This window comes from Mesoplodon mirus, assembly GCF_964341445.2.
Source record: "Mesoplodon mirus genome assembly, chromosome: 9".
NCBI lineage: Eukaryota > Metazoa > Chordata > Mammalia > Artiodactyla > Ziphiidae > Mesoplodon > Mesoplodon mirus.
In genome coordinates this window covers 87,344,453-87,370,588 of record NC_138985.1, presented here as the reverse complement: position 1 = coordinate 87,370,588, position 26,136 = coordinate 87,344,453, and the positions used below count along the sequence as shown (strand labels likewise).

Genomic DNA, 26,136 nt, shown 5'->3' with positions numbered 1-26,136 from the left:
TAGGAATCACTCTCCTATGTTGCACGATGTCCAAAATTTTGAGAACATTTAAAAAAATATTTTTTACATGAATTTTTACTTGTTTCAGGTAGGAAGTTTAATCTGTTTTTAATGACACTGTCTTAATCAGAAGCAGAGTGATTGTTTTCTTTGTTAGAGCAGCGTTTCTCAATCTCAGCAAGGCTGTCATTTTGGGCCAGATAATTCTTTGTTTCAGGGGTTGCGGGGAGGGCTGTCCTGTGTATTATAGGATGTTTAGCATCATTCCTGTCTCCTACCCACTAGATGCCGGTAGCACCTGACCGCACTGCCCCACCCCCCGACCCCAGGTCTGACGACCAAAAATATCTCTAGACATTGTCAAATGTTCTAGGGAACAGGGGAAAAGGTGGGGAAGGTTTATCCCCATTTGAGAACTGCCGAGTTACAGTGACTTGAAAATTATTTTTGTGAAAACGTTTCCCTCATTCACTTGTGTTCCAGTATTTTTTCTTTACATCTTGTGTGCAAGGAGTACCCAAGGTGTGTGCTGATATCATATCAACCATCTTACACACAATGGCAAGAAAAGTGGACGGGAACCACTGGTCTAGAACATTGAAATCATGACTACATGATACAGAATTACTGAGTAAAGGATCTAATAATCAGTTTATTCAGATAGCCATATAACTTCTTTCTAGCAAAACCTTTCTATTAGATAACAATGTGTTGTCAAGGCAGTGTTGATCAGGCTAAGTGGAACTGAATTTTCTAGCCCCTTGATAAACTTGTTTTAAAAAAGCTAAATTTGTTCTAAAAAGCCAAACTGTTCCAGTTGCGTTAAGAGCTTTCTTGTATTCCAGGCTGTTAGTAAAGTTTTCTGTCAGAGCAGACCCTGCTGTTTTACCTTTCTTTAAAAAAAGGAAAAAAAAAAAACAAAGAAAGAAAAGGAAAGAAGAAAGAAAAATGTGTTTCTACCTCATCCAGATGAGCTACTGACCATGACCTTTATCAGAGATGCCACTGGACTGCTCCAGAGAGTAGTTTTGCATTTCATATTTTCCTCCCTTCCTTGACTTCTGTATTATTTCTTTTTCTCTTTCTTGATCATCTCTTGGAAGAACAACTTTTAGAGTCATTAGTGGAAACTGAGAAAATAACATGAAATTAAAATGACTCAAAATAAATGTTTCTAAACATTTATTTAAATGTTTAAATATGTTTTTCATTTCTTTGCTGACCTATATAGCTGGTAAGGGTAAGTATTTTTATGATACTTTTTTGCTTCACTGTATTAAATTTTTTGTAATGATAGGATTTTTTTAACATCTTTATTAGAGTATAACTGCTTTACAATGTTGTGTTAGTTTCTGCTGTATAACAAGTGAATCAGCTATATGTATACATGTATCCCCATATCCCCTCCCTCTTGTGTCTCCCTCCCACCCACCTATCCCACCCCTCTAGGTGGTCACAAAACACAGAGCTGATCTCCCTGTGCTATGCGGCTGCTTCCCACTAGCTATCTATTTTACATTTGATAGTGTATATATGTCAATGCTACTCTCTCACATTGTCCAAGCTTACCCTTCCCCTTCCCTGTGTCCTCAAGTCCATTCTCTACATCTGTGTTTTTATTTCTGTCCTGCCCCTAGGTTCATCAGAACCTTTTTTTTTTTTTTAGATTCCATATATATGTGCTTGCATACAGCATTTGTTTTTCTCTTTCTGACTTACTTCACTTTGTATGACAGACTCTAGGTCCATTCACCTCACTACAAATAACTCAATTTTGTTTCTTTTTATGGCTGAGGAATATTCCATTGTATAGATGTGCCACATCTTCTTTATCCACTCATCTGTCGATGGACACTTAGGTTGCTGCCATGTCCTGGCTATTGTAAATAGTGCTGCAATGAACACTGTGGTACATGACTCTTTGAATTATGGTTTTCTCAGGGTATATGCCCAGTAGTGGGATTGCTGGGTCATATGGTAGTTCTACTTTTAGTTTTTCAGGAACCTCCATACTGTTCTCCATAGTGGCTGTATCAATTTACATTCCCACTAACAGTGCAAGAGGGTTCCCTTTTCTCCACACCCTCTCCAGCATTTATTGTTTGTAGATTTTTTGATGATGGCCATTCTGACCAGTGTGAGGTAGTTACCTCATTGTAGTTTTGCTTTGCATTTCTCTGATGATTAGTGATATTGAGCATCCTTTCATGTGTTTGCTGGCAATCTGTATATCTTCTCTGGAGAAATGTCTATTTAGGTCTTCTGTCCATTTTTGGATTGGGTTGTTTCTTTTTTTGGTATTGAGCTGCATGAGCTGCTTGTATATTTTGGAGATTAATCCTTTGTCAGATGCTTCATTTGCAAATATTTTCCCCCATTTTGAAGGTTGTCTTTTCGTCTTGTTTATGGTTTCCTTTGCTGTGAAAAAGCTTTTAAGTTTCATCAGGTCCCATTTGTTTATTTTTGTTTTCATTTCCATTTCTCTAGGAGGTGGGTCAAAAAGGATCTTGCTGTGATTTATGTCATAGAGTGTTCTGCCTATGTTTTCTTCTAAGAGTTTTAGAGTGTCTGGCCTTACATTTAGGTCTTTAATCCATTTTGAGTTTATTTTTGTATATGGTGTTAAGGAGTGTTCTAATTTCATTCTTTTACATGTAGCTGTCCAGTTTTCCCAGCACCACTTATTGAAGAGGCTGTCTTTTCTCCATTGTATATTCTCACCTCCTTTATCAAAGATAAGGTGACCATATGTGTGTGGGTTTATCTCTGGGCTTTCTATCCTGTTCCATTGAGCTATATTTCTGTTTTTGTGCCAGTACCATACTGTCTTGATGACTGTAGCTTTGTAGTATAGTCTGAAGTCAGGGAGCCTGATTCCTCCAGCTCCATTTTTCTTTCTCAAGATTGCTTTGGCTGTTTGGGGTCTTTTGTGTTTCCATACAAATTGTGAAATTTTTTGTTCTAGTTCTGTGAAAAATGCCATTGGTAGTTTGATGGGGATTGCATTGACTCTGTAGATTGCTTTGGGTAGTATAGTCATTTTCACAGTGTTGATTCTTCCAATCCAATAGCATGGTATATGTCTCCATCTGTTTGTATTGTCTTTAATTTCTTTCATCAGTTCTTATAGTTTTCTGCATACAGGTCTTTTGTCTCCTTAGGTAGGCTTATTCCTAGGTTTACTCCTTAGGTAGGAATAAACCTAGGTTTATTCCTAGTTTTATTCTTTTTGTTGCAGTGGTAAATGGGAGTGTTTTTTAATTTCTCTTTCAGATTTTTCATCATTAGTGTATAGGAATGCAGGAGATTTCTGTGCAGTAATTTTTTATCCTGCTACTTTACCAAATTCATTGATTAGCTCTAGTAGTTTTCTGGTAGCATCTTTAGGATTCTTTTTGTGTAGTATCATGTCATCTGCAAACAGTGACAGTTTTCCTTCTTCTTTTCTGATTTGGATTCCTTTTATTTCTTTTTCTTCTCTGATTGCTGTGGCTAAAACTTCCAAAACTATGTTGAATAATAGTGGTGAGAGTGGGCATCCATGTCTTGTTCGTGATTTTAGAGGAAATGGTTTCAGGTTTTCACCATTGAGAATGATGTTGGCTGTGGGTTTGTCATATAATGATAGGATTTTTTAAAGTAATATCATGATCTTGTTTACAGTATCATGATACTGCTTTCTAGGCAAACCTGGAATATTTACATTAACTTTGCCATTTATGAAACAGAAATGTTTACTTTTGCCACAACAGGAAAGTAGAAACAAACTAATATCTATCATTCAGGTGGGCATAAAGGAAACGGCTATGAAGGTGTTAACAACAGCATGCAAAAAATTCTCTGTAATGTTTAGTAGAAAAATGCTAAATTATATATGTGATGCTATTTTCACTCAATTAAAAAAGTTTTAAAATATATGTAGAATGATACCTAAAATATTTACAGTGGATGCATTTAATTGGAGGGATTGGTTGCTAATTCATTGCGTCTCTTGCCTGAATTTCTACAATCTATGTTGCAAGTTTAAAAAGAAAAGCTCATTTTAAAATCCAAGTATACCAAATGGTTAGGGATAGTCAGATCAAAATAATAAATTTATGAAATCTAACTTATTAGGATACAACCTTATTATCTTTTAGAAAGTATATATAATGGTGTGCATTTATAGATTTATCCGGTAAGTGTATCTATTCTACATCCATATTTCTTTGACTTTCAAGGTCTACAGAAATTCTAAGGAAAAGGGTGAATTGGAGTGAGGTTGGGGAAGTACTGTTGAGTTTTTCTGCTTCAGTCTGCCTCTTGCCAGATGGATGACGTTGTTTTTAAACTCTCCTTCTTTGCTGTCCCCAAATAAAATACTGTGCAAGCACCTTTTTCTTTTTCATTTTCCTCTCACACATATAATGTGTATGTTACATAATACAATACAACACATTACTAGTTGACTTTCAATAATAAATCAATGTCAAAAATGAACCAGAGTACTTACCTTCTTTTCAGTTTTAACCAAACTTTTAAAAAATTCTTAAATCAGACTGTAAACTTATTTAACGTTATAAGCTAATTCTCCTGATTGATCTAATAAGTTAAATTTCACCCTTCATCAGTAAAGTATATCCCACTTTATATTGAATATATTTTTTCAAATGTTGAATATCTGTGTACTTTGCTCATGATTATAGGTCTGTATGTGTTGATTAAAATTGTCATCATATAAAAGTATTATTTATTTGTTATTTGCTGCAGAAAGTAAGATGTGTAAATCCATACATTCATTTTTAATCAGTTAACCAAAACAAGCTACGAAATTATTTGGGTCAATAATAGAGGCATGAACAGACCCCTCATGAATATATCTACCAACCTTTTCTGTTAGGTCTTCAGCATAAACCATATGTACGTGAACATACCAACAAGATAATCTACATAAAATTTTAAAACATTAAACTTTTCCTATTGAAGGCTATATGGGTGCTCTAAAAAGAGAAGTGGTACTTCTCTGTGCCACTTTTAACTTGCTGTAAATTTTCAAGCTCAGTGAGAGTTGGTGCTAAAAGGAAAGTCTAATTGGAGTGGGTAGTGGTAAATGCAGCTACAGGCAAACTCCTAAACATAGGATAATTTTAAAACAAGTTATTGTATTTCAAAGGTTCATTTGCTGCTTAGTTTAGCTCAAGGTTTTGCAGAGAAGACAGGCTCTTAGCTAGCAGCACCGTCTTCTTAGTCCTTTTGGTACTGGAGTCCCAGGCCTGGGACCAAGCACCTGAGTGGTCTCAGAAGGCTGATAAATGGCCTCCTCTTCTACGGTGCTGTCCTGTTCTTGCCCCTTTCTCCAACTCTCTTTTTCTTCCCCTTTCCCTTTTATATCCCTAATCTCTCACACCACCAGGAACAGCAAGAAAAAAAAAAGAAAGAAAGAAAGAAAGAAAGGAAGGGGAGGGAAGGGAAGGAAAGGAAAGGAAAGGGAAGGAAAGAAAAGAAAAAGAAAAAGATGCAGCTTCCTTAGAATTAGTTGCAAAGGAAAGAGAAACGTTTCAGTTAATTTTTACCCTTCTCACATTCTGATTTCTGACTTAGGTGCCCTTCCTAGGGTTTGGATTCCTGAGCACATGGGAGCTGGCTGTGTTCAATGCCCACCAAATAGCGCTCCCACCACAGTGGGACCTGCCAGCTTGCTAGTAGACCTCACATGGTTTTCTGTGCTAGCTATTTTCAAGTCATTGTTGTTAACTGTTTAGATTGATACTGTGAACCTGCTTATTATTCTTTTCTCTTGACTTCCAATAACTATTACCCTAATGAAAAACTTAAATTTTCAGGTCCCATTTGAATAAAGCCTCTATAATTTCTTAAATCTATAGCCAATAGTAATCCTTCTCTTTGGGTTTTATTCCATCCACTTTTACCACACCTGGTGACAGTACTACCTAAAGACGCTGGAGCACGTATCTAACTGTTACCATAGAAACTCTCCACCAGTACCCTCATTTATCATGTCCTGTGTACTTAGTCCACAGGTTAATCATCACAATATATGACAGTTTTACAGTACATTGTTTTAGCTCTTGTTGGTTTCTTTCGATGATTTCCTTATATTGTTTCAGAAGACAAACTGAACTGAACTAAGTTGTCATTGAACATTTGATTAGTGCCATGAATAATTTTCCGTTTAAGACTCGTCACCATAATTTTGTGTTATGATGAACATAAATTGAAGATGATCGAGTATAACTCAGTTTTAAAGCAAGTCTCCAAGCTAATGGTAAAATAGTGCATGGTGAAGTTTATTTACATAAAATATTTTGAATTGTGCTGATCAGATGGCATAGAAAGTACATTTCACTTTCATAGAATTTACAGCCCTGAAGAGATTGTAGGTTGTTGTTGCTGTTTTTAATAAAAATTTTAGTAGGTTTGTTTGCCTGTATGTTTTTTCACCGTCAGCATACATTCTGTTTGTGACTTAAATTGCTATCATAAATATTATTTTTATCCGTAATAGTATTTGCTAGAAAAGTACTTTTCCTTTTATGTGTGTGATTTGGAAAAGTTTCTCACATTAAATAATATATGGTTTTGAGTTATATTTCATAAGGAAGATAATTAATAAAGTACCTTTATTTTTGAAAATATGATTTAATTATGGAAATGAACTATAGACTCAGTTTTTTTCAGAAACTTGTGTATCTTATTTAAAGACTGTATACCCATTATTTTAAAATAAGAATTTGCTTCTACAAACCTTTATAGTAAAAGGAGAATTATGGATTTTTTTCTCTGATGTTTATTACATATCCTTTTCTCAACACATAAACCATTAATGGGTGTTATTTTTAACTTCTTTTATGACCTTCTCTGGTGAAAGAAATAATGAATAAAATTCAGCAGATGTTTTATAAAACTAGTAATTTAATTTCATAAAGGTGATACTAAAAGATTTTTTTACTCAAATAAATGAAGAGATGAAGATTCTAAGATAAATTCTTTAAAATACAAAATCTTCTGATTTTATATGTAGGCCTTGCATTTTTCAATATTCTTCCTCCACATTTGATATTATTTCACATTATCATATACTTAACTTTATATTAAAAGACTATCAGACATAAGAATAAAATACAGGAGAAGTTGGATTATCTCATTTCTCAGTTCAGGAAAAGCAGTTTAGTTTAGTGTTCATGCAACTAACACTAATTACCACATGTAATGTATTTAATCATTCAGATAAGTAATTACTAAATGCAAAAGAATACATATGCTACTTTCTCCATGGACCATAACTGTATACCTTACATCATTGATGAATGGCCATTCATTGCTTGCTTGCTCTATTCACCTCTTGATATCTGTCACTGATGTGAGATATAAATTAGTTTGTGTATCTTTTCTTTTTACATGTGATTCTGAAGACCCTTCAGCTTGAATTATATACTTCTTCATCCACAAATATGGCTGAAAGTTGAACTTGACATGGATCAATATGATCTGGGCTAAATATCTAAATGTGACTGATTATGTTAGCATCATGTCCACAGATCAATATTGAGTTTTATTATGAGCCTGACTCTATAATTGGGTTTAATCAATAAGCTTTTGTCTCCTTTCCTTTGCAGTTTTAGGGTTGGACCATATAGGTTTTTAAAAACTACATTTAGCTTACATTTAGGACTCTGCTTCTTGTGATGACCAGTAATGAGATCTATCCATGAATTTTAAGGAACAATGGAGCCTCAGCTCTACCACTGTGAGGAGAGCCCACTTTTATCTTGATAGCTGATTGCTTGCCCAATATGCGCGACATCTCTAACAGAGCTAATGTAGTAACACCCCAGCACTCCTTTCGGGTGGTGCGTGGCTCTCTCTCTCTCCTTCGTAAATAACTCACATTGAAGACGTTGACAAAACATACCATTAATGAAAGCAATCATAAAAGCTTGCCTTTTGATAAACCCGCAGGGTCTATAGGCGTTGAAAGATGCAATCTGTAAAGAACAATAAATTTGGGCCTTTGATTGAAGTGCCATTTGGGACGTTGTGCTTTGTCTGCATATTTGCACAAACATGATGCTCCCTTTTTCATGTCTCTTAAACTTGAAGCCTGAGAGCATTCATTGCCATTTCTACATTAAAGTTGGTCCCATTAAAAGCTCCCTACAAAAAAAAAGACTGGAAGTGATCCAGCTGAAGCTAGTATGTTCATTTCTGCCCTAGTTTGCCATTTGGAAAGCAGGCTTCTAGCCATCGGTGTCGGTTTTCTTTTTATAAATAGGCCCGGGTTCTCTTCCAGGCAGTTCCTTCGGTAAATGTATACTTCAAATGCATCAAGGTTTCTTAAATTGGGGGGAAAAAAGATTATTTCTGTGATGGATATTTGAAGTAGCTTTGAATGTGAATAGAATTTCCTCATTCCAAATGACTGGCAGATTTTTCCCTGTCATTTTTATTTAGGCTCCAAAAAATGTTGCATTTTATGGTTATATGCTGAATTCGTGGCGTCATATTTTATGTAATGGAAGGTAGTCATCTGTTATCATGAGACATACATTTTGTGTTGTTCAAAAACTGCATTTGCCTATTATTAAACCACAAAAATAAATGTATTGTACATGCCTTTCTGAATTTACAGATGCAGACCGCTTTCAGAAACATGGTATGGATGAGTTTATTTCTGCGAATCCCTGCAAGCTTGACCACGCCTTCCTTTTTAGAATACTCCAGAGGCAGACTTTGGATCACAGACTGAACGATTCCTATTCTTGCTTGGTTAGTACAAATCTGTCTATCTCGTCTCCTATAGGTTAGAGTGAAAGATTTTTTAAAGTGAGAAATACTTGTTATGAGGCAGCCTTTTATCCCTGACTCATTTAATAACTATAGTTGGAGTTAGGGATAAAGGATTCCAATCGATTGCTTTCCAATTTGAAAATTATACACTTGAAGACCTCTGCTGTGCCACTCAATAGACAGGAGAATGGACTCGAACAGACTCTGAACTGTGGTTTCTCAGTCCCTCCGGAGAAGGTGGAATGAAAATAGAAGGCTTTACTAAAGATAAAAAACCTCTGTGATAGGATTTACTAACACCTGTACAGACATTTTAAGGTTTAAATTCTGCTCACCTAATGGTGATACTGTTCATGTCTCTCTTTTGTTCCTAAAAAGGCAATCTAAGTGACAGGGGAAAGAAACAGTGCAATAAATAATAGGATGACAGGGGCTGTATGTAACAGGAAAGCTTTAGTTTCATCTGACTCTCCAAAGATAATTTGAATTTCCTTTAAAAAAAAAAAAAGGCATTAAATCGAGTAGCTAAACTGCTACTTTGTGTTTAAACCAGCAAAAATTCGGGATACAAAGTATAATTTACATTTAGAAGGAATGCTTGACTCCTTAGAATGTGGGCATTAAACTATAGCCTAAAAGTTATATGTACCTTTAAATCCAAGGATTTTTTTTCATGGCAGTTCCTCTGGAATTTCTCCAGCTGGAATATCCCTATTTCTATCACCACTTAGTCTGTTGGCTACTGACCATGGTAGCTGCATGCATTAAAGTTACACTGTCTTTAAAATAAGATTTTAGACAGTATGTGCTCTCAGCTCATCAGAGATGTTTCAGTAGACAGGAAGAAGTTAAACAGTTTATTGCCATGATCACGCTGATGGTTCATTAATTCATTTATAGACTCTTTTTTAAGTACCTATTATTCAACATGTAATTGTGTAGCTTAAACCCGATCCAGCCCAAACTTTCCAATTACATGGAGAGTAAAACAAGTCATCACAAAACCCTAATGTATCTTTCTGTGGACAAGCACACATAGACTGATCATCAATAAGAACACTTTCCTCTTGGATTCCACTCTGTGGGGTTAGTTCCTGAACTGTCAAAAGTCGTTTTCATTATGTGGGTGACCTCACGTGCCATATGAAGTGTGAGGAGAACACTACAGTGTGTCTTCAACTGCACCTAGAGGGTAGGTGTGATTAGAAAGAGTGTTTGAGCGTAAGATGACCCTGGATGTAAATCATGGCTCAGCAGCGGATTTGCACTGTCGTCTTGAGCTGATTACCTCTGAACTTTAGTTTCTGTATCTGTAACATGGAGTCATAGTAACTACTATGCATGATGGCTCTAAATATTAAATATATACATAGTATGTCTGGTACAGTGCCTGTACTATCACCACAGTAAGTAGTATTCTGGTTTTCTTTTTTCTCCTCTTCCTTTTTAGTTATTTTTTATTGCAGTCTCATCTTTCTGTATTTCTCCCTATTCTTTTCCTTCTCTTGCACAATTATGCTGCCCCCTTTGAAAACTCTCCATTCCCCCTTCTTTCTCTTTTTTATCTTAAATTAATCCATATAATCCACCAAAATATTTTATAAACCAGCTCTACCTAACCTGGCCCTCTCTTGTTAGCCAAGCATACACACCCATCCTAACATCTCATTTCAAGAGAACCAGAAACTACTGCTGTAAAACATTAACTTTGTTGTATTGGTCATAGAAAGACAATAGAATGAGAACAATATCCCAAATGTTTAAATACCCAAATAGTACATGTTTACCACTGCTAGACTTACTGAAATTCTCTTAGTTCACTTTATAAAATACTTTTGGAAACTAGGCAATTTCAGTTATCATGTCTGCTTTACCATTCTCTTTTTAATTGATTCATATAGAGACTGAAGTTTTTTGTAATGTCATTCTTTGTGACTGACAGTTTAGATGCTGTGAATAAATTTGACTAATTGTGAGTGACAGTGGAGGAGAACAGGTTGCCCATGCCTCATTGTGGCAGTAAAGACAGGATGGTTTCACGTTGTCAGTGGCCCAGATCAGTTCCAAAATTGATGACATTCGCTCTTTAGAAAACATAATTCTAATTTTTAAAATATTGTCAAAAGACACTGTAACGCAGCTTCTACTTATAATGCCTAAGAGTGCCTACAGAAAAGCAAATCCTGGTACAGAAAAAGAAAAAAAAAAAAAAAAATATATATATATATATATATATATATATCTGTTCTTCCTTTTGCAGGGGTGGTTTAGCCCTGGCCAAGTCTTTGTGCTGGATGAGTACTGTGCCCGTTATGGTGTGAGGGGCTGTTACAGACACCTCTGCTACCTTACAGAACTGATGGAGCATTCAGAAAACGGTGCTGTCATTGACCCAACCCTGCTTCATTACAGCTTTGCGTTCTGCGCCTCTCATGTGCATGGCAACAGGTATTTTTACTTGCAAACACACAGTGAAATGTGGAGGGGTGACTTGGGAAGAGAGAAAAATGCTATTATCACCTAGTTACAGATTTTAAATAGCAAACGCTTCTTGCAAGAGGAAAAAAAAAAACCCACAAAGGAAAAATGTACATCAATATGCCGGTGATTTAGGTGGGCTGCACTTTATGTTTCTTTTTGCCATTAAAGCCACTTGAAACAGAGAGAGAGAATCTATGAGATTAGAAGTCGCCTTTTAGTTCTTATGTACCACCTAGTATTAGGGTCTGCCCAGCTTAAGTGTCATCTCTATTTCTGTTGTAATGCATGTGGATGTCTGGGTAGGGTTTCTCGACAGGTTTGTGTATACCTAATGATCCTTGCTTTTCCTCTGTGGAACAAGTGTTCGTCGATAAAGCAAGATAAATAATGGGTTTATGTAGAGTCTCCTCCCAGCCCCTTCCCTAATCCACACTTGAGGAACAAGTATCCCCTTTTAGCACTCTAAGCCAGTGACCTCACCTCTTGTTTTACCAAAAGGGCAAAATATCACCTAATGCAGGCCCCCCGCAACGACGCATCTCTGACCTTAAAAATCTCTCCACATTGCTCCCTCTCTCCTCCCAATCTTGTTCCAGGGAACCTTCTCCTCCCATAAAGGAGATACCCTTTATCTCATCCCCTTTGTACCTTGCCTCACCCGTTATTCCATCTCCCCCTCTTTATATTTCCTTTCTTGCCACAAGCCTAAGCTTCATCTAGCCGCACATCATAACAGAGCGGTAATACTTGCTAACTAGGTGAGGTAGGGCAAGTTTCTTCATCGAGTTCTGTCTCTATTTCTCCATCTGTAAGAAAGACATAAGATAGTATCTCAAATCATAAGTTGTGATAGGGATTAAATGCATTCGTGTGTATCAAGCACTTAGAACAGTGCTTGGCTTGTGAGTGGTCAAAAAAATGTTAAGGGATAGTTTACATTGTCTTAAGTACTATTATCCCATCAAGCTACCTCTCCATTGTTCTCTTTCTCCTCCCCATCAAACTCCTCTCACCATTTCCCCTGTTCGGCCCCCAGCTCCTCACTGGCCAGTGAAGCTGCTTGAAATGGATTGCCTTCTCCAGCTCCACCCTCCTTACTCTCATGGGAGAGTTGACGCTGTGGAATATCCAAGACCCCATGCTTCTGTAAATGCTGCTCATTTTCCTGGATGCAGCTATCTCAGCTCTCCTCTTTTTATTTTATTCTATTATCTTCATTTTTTTGGCCGTCTCTTTGCTCATAGTTCGTGTTTCTCCAGACCCCAAGTGTGGCATTTTCTCACGTCTGTTCTTGAACTTGCTCTCTTCTTTCTGAGAATTTTTTTCTACTTCAGTGAAAAATTCTGTGTTGGTGATCTGGCCACTTTCCACAGCTTCAAGTATGACCTCTCTTCATACAGATAATTCCAACCCAATTATTCTCCTAAGCTACAGATCTCTATCTACAACTGGCAGCTTGAATCTTCTGCTGATGCCTTAAACTCTCCACATTTAAACTAAATCCATCATCTCATGAAACCCGCTCCTGTACCTCTCTGAGCTCCTAGCAGAGTGCCTGACAAGAAGTAACACTCAGGCACAAAGTAAGTGTTCAGTAAATACTTGATGAATGAATGAATGACTTTGTTATTTGTATTACTATCACTTTCAGTAATGGCCATTCATCTTTCATTTATCTTTTCCTTTTACCTTCTAGCCCCATTTTGTTGCCAATGTCAATATTCTGTCTTTGCAGTACTCCTCAAATTTGTCTTTTAGCATTTCTGTTGTGTCTACCCTAATTCTGGCCTTTATTTTTTCTTGCTTATCTACCTTTATTCATCTCTCTACTGCTTTTTCCTCCCCACATTAGTCTAGCAATCACCTTCAAAATTACAGGCTAACTTTTACCGTACTCCTTTGCAAAAGCCTTCGCTGATTCTCGTTTCATTAACAAATTAAAAATAAATTACAAGTATCGGGTTTTTCCAATATCATCATGTTCTAGCTACCTCGTTTGAAGTCCCGGTATTCTTTGCTACATCATCTTTACCCCAGACAACCTGTTTATCCTCCCTGTAAGGTTTCTTTCTTCAAGTTTTTAAACAGTCAGATATCACAAAATTCCTCTAAGAAGACTTCTGTTAACTCAAGCAAACACTACAAACCTTTTACCTGTAGTTATAAACTTTATCATGTAGACTTGTATGCACACACACACTCGCACACGTGCACGCCTGCTTCTACTGCACTAGATCATATTTTAAAAGCAAAAACGACTTCTCATTCCCCTATTATCCTCTGTAAACCTTGACACAGTACTGGCCTTGCATATTGTGGGTGTAGAATAAGTACTTGCTGAAGTCCCCACTGCTGCCTTTTCTCATCCTACAATAAAATAAGACCGATCGTAATCTCAGAATCTCTTCAGACTTTCACCTCATTATGGAACTCAGCCTTACTTGGAAATTAAGGGAATGTTACAGAGTTTAGTCACTTTTCCTACCTATTACCCCAAGCTAAACCCTCCACACTCAGCAAACTTTGGTGGGGGGGGCTGTTGGGTGAGGTGGCAGGGCAAGCAGGGGACCGTGAGGATAACCAGATGGCTAACCTTGGATAGCCAAAGTGAGGGGCTGTGGTACAGTAGTAGAAACTGTCTCTTATCTCTCCGGGCACCATCTTAATTCCTCCTGACCAATGGATATCAAAAGCTCGGCCCCCCAGTGTTAGGCAGCACTCGGAAATGCAAGAGGATAAGAAGGTTACAGTGGAACAGACAAACCCAGAGAGCCCTGTATGATCAGATTATTTTAGTCATTAACACAGAAAGGTAAAATTAAATTGAGAACATTAAGTGGAAAATTTAGCTTATGTGCCCCCAAAATGTATGTGTTTGAGACACAGTTTTGGGGGGTTTTTTTTGTTTTTTTTTTTTGTTTTTTGTGGTACGCAGGCCTCTCACTGCTGTGGCCTCTCCCATTGTGGAGCACAGGCTCTGGACGCGCAGGCTCAGCGGCCATGGCTCACGGTCCCAGCCGCTCCACGGCATGTGGGATCTTCCCGGACCGGGGCCCGAACCCGTGTCCCCTGCATCGGCAGGCGGACTCTCAACCACTGCGCCACCAGGGAAGCCCTGAGACACATTTTAATGGAAAGTTACTGAGGCCACTGGGAGCTGCTGCCACCACCTGGGAGGCAGCCTGATTTGAACCTATGTGTTGCCATAGTTACTTCTATTCTGTAAACTATTGTTTTCCTTATGATGGTACACTGTAAAATACAATGTAAGGTATGTTTATACGTTCGTGCATATATTATACTTAATATTACACATTAAATTCATTTTCCAGGTTAAAATATATACCTATGAAGGTATCTCTGGGTGGTGCTTTAGAATAGAAATTTGAGTCTGTCTCTGATTCAACATTTAGGTCATATGTAACTTAAGAAAAAAAGAAAAGAAGGAGTATAGGTTTTAGAGGAATTTGAACCTCAGTTAGGATAGAAATATTCCAAGGTAACCCAAAAGGCATAATGTTTCCTATAATGTTTAGAGTCTAACAGATGTCATTCAGAGATGTCGTGATGTCTCAGTGAAAGAATTAAAAGAGGCAAAAGATCTCTACTTGCATCTTGGCTCTGAAATTTGCAAGCTGACCCATGTTGGGCAAATCACTTAACATTTCTGAAATGGGCATTCTCATATGGAAAAGGGGAAATATTAAGGTGAAGGTCCTGGATAATTATAAAATACTCTATCAGTATTGATTAGTCATTATTCTAGTATGTTTCCCTTTGTCAGCCAGCCGCAAGCATGTAAATTGTAAGAGGAGGAAAAATGCGAAAAATAGGTAGTTGCTCAGTGGAAATATTTCAGCGTGTAAGTAATTATATTCTTAATTTCTTTGCTAATAGAATATTCTGGGTTTTAGCAACCTCCCTCTGTGAAAATAAGCTTCTCTCATCCGTGTCTGTGGCATCTGATATTTATACAGACTTCCGTTAAAAATACTGTCAATGTCAAGTCTGACTTTTCTACAGTGTTTGCCATATTCTCTTGTTAAGATCATCTTTCCATCTGTCAAGACACACACTCAAAGAGTCGTTTTGCTCATTACCTGAACCGCCTCTGTCAAAAATTCAAAAGAAGAGAAGACTGCCTTTTGTTACGGATGGACGCGAAGGACAGCAGTGCTGTCTGGATCTGAACCGTTTCCAGGAGCCCATCGTGTCACATGGCGCTGAGCGCGCTTAGGCGTGTGCCTTCCCTGCAGACACAGCGCCTCTGAATAGCACTCTGAGTGTTTCAGGAGTGAAAGAATAGAGTCAAACAGAAAAGGTCTGGCCGGTACTAAGACTGAGGAAGAAAGAGAAAAGTGAGTCAAGGACAGAAACAGACCCACTCGTGCAGGATGCTAGCCACGGACGGCCGTGAAGAACACAGCCCCGCACTCAGCGTTAGCGCAGCTCAGGACTATCAGCGAGGAGAAAAGAGACTTTCAGAGATGATACCTGTAGGGCAAAGTTCCAGGTTGATGTGCATGGTTAGACATCTTGGTTTTGTGAGTCAGGCTGAGGGTGGAGAAACTAAAGCAGCAACACAAAATGGCTTTTATGTCCCTGTTTAATGTAAGGGATGCAGTGGAGTCGCTGACTCTTGTACGGTCTAGCCAGGCCATCTTAGAGCTGCTACACAGCCGGCAAAGGCCAGCTCAGCTGTGCGAGCTTTCGAGTACAGGGTACAGGGAGTACAACGTGACTATAATTTATGTGGAAAGTAATCCCTACTTTCTGTGGATTCCAGATCATATCACAGAGTAATAGGCAACCTTCACAGGAATCAGTCAAATCATCATATCCCAATACCTCCGTCTTCAGAGATCTTACCTATCACTTCAGAAATCATGCTTCAACTTCCTGCCTGTCATTTTGGAGACAAGGATGCATATTTTGAGTCACATCATAGAAGACTGCATCAAATAGGCTCATCAAGAATTTTCATTGCCAGCTCTTAATTCTAGTCTTTGACATATGACTTAGAGAAATTAAGTCTAGGTATCACACCCATTGTGAGCCTAGAGACTCACTTCTGGGACAGGGGAGCAACCAGATAAAATGTCATCGCAAGGTGAAATTTACACGGTGTGGCTAACCTGACAGATTTTATCCCAGGTGATATGTGTGCAGAGGTGGAAGAGATAAGTTACCAATGAGGGCCTTTTAAATATACACTGGGGAACCGTTTTTGATTCTATCAGAAACTATAGTACAACCCAAATCCGCCTCAATCAAACTTTCAAACAGAAATATCTACCCCTACTCAAGCTGGAATTCAATACTAAAGATAATTATGCTCTTTAAAATAAGGCAAAAACAGAAGGTGAGTGATGTGGGTAGAGACTTACTAAGTTGGAAATAGCACGGAGCTAGGAGTCAGCACAACTGTCTTCCTGCCGAGGTTCCCCCACTTTTGAGCTATTTCATTTGGAGCAGTTGGTCCTAAGCCTCAGTTTCCCAACGTGTTCCTTGTGAGGAATATCATCGATGCTGCCTACCTGATGAGGTTCCTGAATAGGTCAAATACGATTATGTAAGCACTTTGTAAATGATAAAAATATCCCGTTGAGTCCGCCTGCCAATGCAGGGGACACGGGGTCATGCCCCAGTAGGGGATGATCCCACGTGCCACGGAGCGGCTGGGCCGGTAAGCCATGGCCGCTGAGCCTGCACATCCGGAGCCTGTGCTCCGCAATGGAAGAGGCCACAACAGTGAGAGGCCCGCGTACCGCAAAAAAAAAAAAAAAAAAAAAAAAAAAATATATATATATATATATATATATATATATATATATATATATCACGTAAATATCAAGCAGTGACATTTTACATATGGTATGGTAGTTAAATAAGCTTTGGGGAATTGCTCTGTAAAAGACTGACAGTGCAGAGGTGAACTTGATAGTGGTGTTACTGCAGCACAATTTACACAAGTCTTAAGCAGGAGGATGAGACCGGAAAAGCATTGAATAGGTGCCTCACTTCAACTACCACCCGTAAGCATTAGAAGGAGCCATGGGGAGGTTCTGGGATCACCCCCCTTCCATCCCAGCCCCTCATGCTGCTGGAAAGCATTGTGGGCCTAATGGGGCAGCAGCATAGACACAGCCGGAAGCAGGAGCCAAGTATCCCATTCCTCCAGAGTAAGTAAGTTGCCAGGCTTCAGGTTGGGGGGAACGGTTACTAAGGTCACCTAATCAATTTTCTCTCTTTTCCCTCCACACCATTCATGCACAGCAAACAACTCCTGGTTTTTTTCTGAAACAATGCACAAAAGAGCCTACTGAGGGCCTCCCTGGTGGCGCAGTGGTTGAGAGTCCGCCTGCCGATGCAGGGGATACGGGTTCGTGCCCCGGTCTGGGAGGATCCCATATGCCGCGGAGCGGCTGGGCCCGTGAGCCATGGCCGCTGGGCCTGCGCGTCCGGAGCCTGTGCTCCGCAACGGGAGAGGCTACAACAGTGAGAGGCCCGCATACCGCAAAAAGAAAAAAAAAAAAAAAAAAAAAAAAAAAGAGCCTACTGAAGGTAAATCACTGAGGAAGAGATAAAGCAAAAGAATTTTTCAGTATGACTTTGAATATAGGTCAAGTTAACAATGAACAGAAGCAAGAGCTACTTTTCTGGTGTCGCTTTTCTTAAGCTTGGGACCTTTAAAGCCTCTTAGCATCTAAAGTGTGGAAAGGAGTTTGGGGTCTTGCATTGGATCTCCATGTAGTTTTCCAACATACTAAAATTTTTAAAGAACACAGTATGTGATGCTGTTGCATAAAAACAATCAAACAAAACCCAAAAGCTATATATATACATCTGAACCATTCACCATTACTGTTGCCAGTCAGTTTGGTACTTTTAGATCTGTGTTGATCTAAACAGGCACAAGATTGGCCTATTATTTTTCCTTCTCATACTGTTTTTATCAGGATTTGGTATCCAAGGTATTGTAGCCATATAAAATGAGTTGGAGAGCTTTCCTACTTGTTCTGTTTGAGATTTGAAAGGTTTATCAGTAACCCATTTTTAAAACCATCTGGGAGAGGTACAAACCGCTAGGTATAAAATAAACAAGATATAAGTATATAACGTATAACAGCAAGAATATAGCCTATATTTTATAATAACTTTAAATGGAGTATTATCCATAAAAACATCAAGTCACTATATTGTACACCTGGAACTAATATAATATTATAAATCAACTATACATCAATATAAATAAAGAAATATTTTTCCTATTCCAAAAAATAAACGTTACATCAAAAAATAGGAAAACAAAACCATCTGGCCATAGGGACCTATCTGTGAAAAGATTTTTAACCACTGCATCAGTTTATTTTATAGTTAAAGAACTATCAGGTTTTCCATTTATTTCCTGAGTGAATTTTGTCAGGTTATGATTTTCTGGGAAATAGTGCATTTCATCAAAGTTTTCAAATGCATTGATATTAAGTCATTCAAATTGTTCTTTTTATCTTTTTTCCTGCCTATAAATATCTTCCCTTTACATTCTAATAGTGTTTATTTTTACCTTCTCTCTCTCTTTCCCCCTCAATCCATCTTATCAGAAGTTTGCGAAATTTATTGGTCTTTCCAAAGAAGCAGTTTTTGGCTTTGTTGAACTCTATTGCTTCTATGTTTTCCATTTCATTAATTTTTGGAAAAAATAAACTTTTTGATTTTAGAATAATTTTAGATATACAGAAATATTGCAAAGATGGTACAGAGAGTGTCTGTATTTCAGTTTAGTCTAATGTTACATACATAATAATGTCATAGATTCCTACAGCACATCTGTCAAAACTAGAAGACCAATGTTGGCACACTACTCTTAACTAACCACGAGGCCTTATTTGGATTTCACCAGTCCATTGGGGTTTTTTGTTGTTGTTGTTTCTTTTTTTTTAAATGTCCTTTTTTCTTTTCCAAGGTCCAACTCAGGATACCACATTATATTCAGTCCTCCAGTCTCTTCTGATCTGTGGCAGTTTCTCAGTCTCTCCTCCTTGTTGTTCATGACCTTGGCAGTTTAGAGGAGTACTGACCAAATATTTTGTCAAAGGTCCCTCAATTTGGGTTTCTCTGAAGTTTTCACGATTAGACTGGGGCTACAGGTTTTTGAAATAATGAAATACCCTCTCATCTCATCCTTTCTGGGAACACATGATATCTACAAGACATAGCTGGTCATGTTAACCTTGATCACTTAGTTAAGGTAGTGTTTGCCAGCTTTCTCCACTGTAAAGATATTGTTTTGCTGTCTCCATGTGCTAGGTTTTGGATGTAGGTCACTAAGTCCAACTCATACTCAAGAAGAGAGGGGAATTAAACCCTACTTCCTGGAGGGAGGACTAGCTACATTTAGTAAATTGGAATTCTTCTGCAATGAAGATTTGTCTCTTGTCCCCTGTGTATTTAGTCAACCACTTGTTTATAGCAATATGGATTCATGTATAGTTACTTTATACTTTGGGTTATAATCCAATACTACTTTGTTTTGTTGCTCAAATTGTTCCAGCTTTAGCCATTGAGAGCTCTTTCGAACAGACTCCCTTTGATGTGTGTTTTTGAGCCCTTTCTTACTCTCTGGTACTAAAACATGCTTGTAGTTCATATTGTTTTTTCCCTGCCTCAGCCCTAGAATCAGCCATTTCTCCAAAGATGCCTGATACCTTTTCTTAGAGAACGGTATATAGAAACCAAGATCAGGATGATGGATATGCTCATTGCTATTGGGATGCCATTGCTTCCAGGCCCTCTGAGCAGACACAGCTAGGTGATACGTATGTATGTATGTATACTAACCCATGAGTTCATACTGATGTCTCCGCCTCTAGTCCAATACCACAAAGCTCATATTAGCCACCCTCTCTTGCTGATTCGTAACTTCTCTCTTCAACAGTGAGAAATCTGGCTTCTACCATCCCATCCATTTACTTATTGGTTCAACCCCAGTATACATGTAAAGCAGTTTCAGAATTTGCCAACTAGAGTACACTGTGTACAGGGTCTTTAGTTATTGGCCTTAGAGTTTCCAATCAAAAATGTTTTCCAAAGTTCGATATGACACCTTCCTTTTTCCCCCCACTCTATTTAGTGAGGTTACGTCATACAATACAGTTAGAGTCACTTGCACGATATGCATTCCATCCTGGGATCCCTCAGCGTCCTAGTTGGTATAGAATTTTTTTTTCTTCTTTAAGCTTGTATACAGTAAAGTTCACTCGTTTAGCTATACAGTTCTTATAGTTCTGTGCGTTTTGACAAATGCATAGAGTCATATATTCACCACCGTAGTGCTAGTTCTATCACCCTAAAAGTTCCCCTGTGTGCCCCCTTTTGTAGTCAACCATTTCATTAAACTTTGTCTTTGACTTTATTATTCCATCCTTCTACTTGCTTGGATTATTTTTTCTACCTTCCTAAATTAGCTGTTTAACTCATTACTAGTCATCTTTTCTTCTTTTCTAAAATAAGTGTTTAAGGTTAAATTTCCACTAAGTACTGCTTTTGCTACATATATGCATTTTGATAATGTATTTGATTCAAATTCACTCTAAGTAATTCTAACTTTCCATTATAATTTCTTCTTAGACACAGGGTTGTTTATAAGTATATTTTAGAATTTCTAGGAAAGTGATTTTTTTTTGGTTATATTCTTGAAAATTGATATCTAACTTAATTTCTTTGTGTTCAGAGAATGTAATCGGTATGATACTGATTCTTCATAACTTGAGACTTCTTTATGTCCAGCTATGTGTTAAATATTGTAAAGGTTTCATGTCATTTAAAAAATATGTATATTCTGTAGCTTGGTAGGGCAAGCAGGAGTTTTGGGGTTCAAATCTTCTCAACTCTTACAGGTTTTTTGTCTGCTTGATCTCTGGGGTTATGACCAAGGTGAATGGAAAGCTGCCACTGCAGTGGTGGTTTCTTCCTCTACTTCTGCAAATTTTTGCTTTGTATTTTGAGACTGTTTATTAGGTGTATTCAAGTTTAAAAATTATTAAATATTCCTGGTGAATGGAAATTATTATTATGATTTAGTGACCCTTTTCATAATTAATAATGCATTTTACATTAAAGTTTATTTAGATGGTTATTAGCATAGCCTTCTTTTGGCATTTGTCTGATATATGTTTATTCTTACTTTTAATCTTTCTGTATTCTTGTGTCTTATAAATAGCACACTAGATTCTGATTTAATTATCCAGTATAACAATTTCTGTTTTTTAATTAGTTTAGTCCATTTACAATTATCATGTGTATTGATATAAGTAAATTCATTTCTACCATTTTATTTTGGACTCTTTGTGGCTCATGTCTCTAAGCTTTTTGTTTCTTTCTTGCCTCCTTTTTGTTTCACCCAGTTTATTTTCTTTTTTTCTCCTCATTTACATTTTTCACCTTTGAGATTTTACCATGTATGTGACTAAAATTTTAAATCTTATGCTAATCAGCAGATTTTCCCCTCCTTCTGAAAAGTGCAGAGACCTTAGAACATTTCCCTCCAGTCACCCCCTTCCTGGCTTACATGCTTATGTTATCTGGTATTTTAACTGTATCCTTATTTGTTTTCTAATCTTACACATTAGACATTATTTTTTATTATTTTATACTCAATACTTGCTTCAATTTAGAAATTACTTTTTTCCTAAAGTATATTCTTTGGAATTCCATAAATGGAATACCTATAGATAACGAATTTTGGAATTTCTTTGTTTCATTCACATTTTTGAAAGAAAAATTTGCTTGTTATACATTCTACGCTGACAGTTATTTTCTCTCTGAACTTTGAAGAACTCTTCTGACTTCCTGGGTTAAGAAGGCTTCATTGCCATTCTTTTGAGGGAGATTTGATTTAATAGTTCTAGGATTATTTTGTTCTTTTGTGTTTTGTGGGTTCACTGTTCAGTAATATGTCTACATGTGGATTTCTTTTTAAATAATTCTGTTTGGGAATTTTGTGGCTTTCTGATTCATGTGCACTGATATTGGGTAAGTGCAAATTTCTTTGAATTTACCTTGATTGGGATATGAAGATCCATGTTTGTCATCAGTTCTGGAATATTGTAATCTCTTTAAATATTGTCTCTCCTCCAATCTTGCTCTCTCTTAAGCTCCAATTACCCATATATTAGGCATTTTATTTTCTATATCTCTTAATGTCTCTAATATATATTCTATGTACTTAGTTCTCCAGCTGCATTCTATATAATATTTTTAGTCCTGTCTTCTACTTCAGGACTCAGCAGACTTTTTCTGTAAAGGGCTAGATAGTAAACATAATAAATATTTTGGACTTTGTGGGCTATATGGTCTGTCACAACTACTTGACTCTTACTGTAGAGCAAAAGCAGCCAAATGGGCAGTATGTAAATGAATGAGTGTGGCTTGTGTTCTAATACAATTTGATTCACAAAGACAGGTGGTAGACTATCATTTGCTGGCCCTTGCTCTACTTCCACATTTCTCTCTTCAGCTATGACACCTGCTTTTTAACCTACTCATTGAATTGTTAATTTCAATTATTAATTTTTTTAGTTCTAGAAATTCTCTTAGGTTCTTTTTTAAATCCATTTGGTAATTTCTGAGTAGCTCTCATTCCTTTCTTGGCTTTTATTTCCTTTTTTGTTTCCTTAGACCTTTTATAATTAGTTATTTTGTATTCTGATCATTGCAATAACTAAAATTTCTAGGTGTTTATATAAGTCCATTGTTTCTGCTGATGTTTTTGTCATGGTCAACCGTTTGCTTATTCTGCTAGCAGTTTTTGTAGTAAGCACGTATACTTGGATTAATCTGTGGAAATTCTACAAAGCCGGGGTTGAGAATGCTTGCTTCCCAAAGGGATTTGCTCTTGCTTTTACTTGGTGATAGGAGGTGCTACTGGAGCTGTTTTATTTTCCATCTTGGAGATTCCTCGATTGCACAGGTGGTACCCAGTTTAATGAGGTCAGGCAAGTGGTGCATATTCTCAAGAAAGACTCTTTTCACTCAGTCTATAGATGTTGTACAAACAGACAGATTTCCTTGTTTGTTCTCCTTTGCAAGGATATTGATTTTCTAGCCCATCCTTTCACTGATAGTATAGCCCATTCAAGTGTCCGACTTTTTGCAGGCATCTCAAGTTTAGCCGCCCATGCAGATTAGGTCTCTGAGCCTGTGGTGCATTCCCTTGAACAACACAGCTACAGAACGCCCTTGGAATCGACATTTGCCCTTAAGGCAGCCCTGGTGTTCACATTCACCCCTACTTTGATTTCAGCTCCTAGTTCATTTTTATTTTCCTGCTCTTGGGAGAATTTTTTACTTTCTTATAAGTACAACATAACGTTTAACTGTATTTGCTATCATTTATTCAGTGTTTAGGAGTTTTGTAGTGAAGAGGGACTTTTGGAATATCACATCAGTCTACTATAATAGGAGCAGAAATCACATGATAAAACGTGCATTTTGAGAAAAACATTTGGACAACTCAAAGGAGATCCTCCGGCCTTCCCTGGTGGCGCAGTGGTTGAGAGTCCGCCTGCCGATGCAGGGGACATGGGTTCATGCCCCGGTCCGGGAAGATCCCACATGCCGCAGAGCGGCTGGGCCTGTGAGCCATGGCCGCTGAGCCTGCGTGTCCGGAGCCTGTGCTCCGCAACGGGAGAGGCCACAACAGCGAGAGGCCCGCGTACCGAAAAAAAAAAAAAAAAATACATGGTACATTTATATAATGAAATATCATTCTTCCATTAAAAAGCATATATTAGAATATTTAAATGATGTGAGAAAATGTTTATACTTCATTAAAAGAATCAAATTATACATTAGAATGTGCAATATATGTATAGATTTATAGAAAGAAGGCTGGATTATATTTACAAAATGGTATTACCAGTTATTTCTGATTGGGGCATTTAAGAAAACTTTTGTCTTTGTATTTTTCTGAATTCTCCTCCCAAATTATGATGTGTATATAGTTCTTTAATTTTTTTAAAAAGTTATTTTTAAAAATAATATTAGGTATTAGGCAGAGATGATACTTATATCAGAGAATACTATCAACCTTAATTCTCTTTATTTTTAAAATCCTCTTGATATTTTATTTTTCTTGAGTTCTAGAATTTTGTGCAGTATTGATTTTAGTTGGTTCCAGGAGAGGACAGTTATGAGACACCTTGATACCTAACCTTGACCTGTCTGTCCATCATTACTTCACCACAAAAACTAAGTCACAAGATCACATATCTTCATAGTGTCAGATTCCTGCCTTTTTTTTTTTTTTGTAGAAAAAAAGAAAATAGAAAAGAATTTCCAAAGAAAATAGAATACAGTTGGAAATTCAAATATGGAAAGGATCAGGAGGGAGGAGGGTTTGGAAAAAGAGAATATGATTTTTAAATTTCATTTCCGAGATATTTTCTCCTAGAAAATCTGTTTCTTCTATTTCAGTGAATGTATAGGGGTAGAATTAATTTCTTCTTCTGGATATTTGAAAATTTCAGGGCAAGTAAAAGGACACTGATTATATATTATATGACCATCCAAATGATACATCATTTTGTTTGAAACAATAGGAGGTGTTATAGATTTGAGAACAAAAATGAGAGATTATTGTTTTCTCCCTCATCTTCCACCATTTCCTATTTTCTTGTGTCCTGTGTCTTCCTCTTTTTTTTTTTTTTATTCTGTTCACAAATGGATATTGGTGGGAAATACACGAAGTGCAAAGTGACTTTTACCTGCTGTGCTGTAGGCAGAATTGACAATTCAGAAATACCACCCTCTAGGGTGTCTCTCCCCTTCTCACTCTCTCTGGAGGAAGCTAAGATGTCATACATTCCTCATCAGAGAGGGCAGGTGAAAAGAAGCCTATAAGAAACTCAAAAGCACCATGAACTTTGTCATTTGCCCCCTCATTGCTTGCAAAATATCTTTTACCACAAACCACCAAACTGCCAGGACAGGCAAACCTACCTGAGGAGTTGGGGAGGGAGGGAGTATGAGGCGGGAAGGTAAAGGAAATCTCGTCAATTTACAGGACTTTTCTATATGTTAACTCCTGGTGTATTTATTCAACCCACAAACTTCCCAAGCGCTCTGTTCCAGGCAGTATGTCTGCTCCCTGACTTCAGACTACAAAGCTACATTAATCAAGACAGTATGGTACTGGCACAAAAACAAAAATATAAATCAGTGGAACAGGATAGAAAGCCCAGAGATAAACCCACACACATATCATCACCTTATCTTTGATAAAGGAGGCAAGAATATACAATGGAGAAAAGACAGCCTCTTCAATAAGTGGTGCTGGGAGAACTGGAGGGGTACATGTAAAAGTATGAAATTAGAACACTCCCTAACACCATACACAAAAATAAACTCAAAATGGATTAAAGACCTAAATGTAAGGGAAGACACTATCAAACTCTTAGAGGAAAACATAGGCAGAACACTCTATGACATAAATCACAGCAAGAGCCTTTTCTGACCCACCTGACAAAGAAAAGACTGGAGGAGAGAGAGAGACCAAGGAGGCTACAGCCATACTCAGGGAAGAGCTGATGATGACCAGAACCAGGGGAGCAGCAGAAGTGGTCAAGGGTGGTCAAGTTCTGAATATGTTTTGAACATATAGCTGACAAATTAATTTATAAACTGAGCTTATAAAACTATTATACTTTGAATCTCTATTACCCTGAGTCTACTAGGCAAATGTTCATCAAATATAACTGGCTTAAATATCTCTCAAGGATTCTGCAAGTACCTATGTCGTAATGCACGAAAGAGCAAATTTTAGGATTTCCTTTGTTAAGGTCTTTTTTAACTGAATCACTGATTCAGTGG

General features: G+C 37.4%; 1 protein-coding gene across 5 annotated transcripts in view; it reads left to right on the top strand.

Annotated features, from left to right (window-relative positions):
• The window catches only part of CADPS2 (calcium dependent secretion activator 2), a 478,890-nt gene that overhangs the window by 320,923 nt on the left and 131,831 nt on the right, over positions 1 to 26,136 (top strand). For all 5 annotated transcript variants that reach the window (XM_082631735.1, XM_082631734.1, XM_082631733.1 and 2 more), the window contains 2 exons: positions 8,630 to 8,766; positions 11,048 to 11,235. In XM_082631735.1, the coding sequence (XP_082487861.1) occupies positions 8,630 to 8,766; positions 11,048 to 11,235 (325 nt within the window). The remainder of the gene's footprint in view (positions 1 to 8,629; positions 8,767 to 11,047; positions 11,236 to 26,136) is intronic.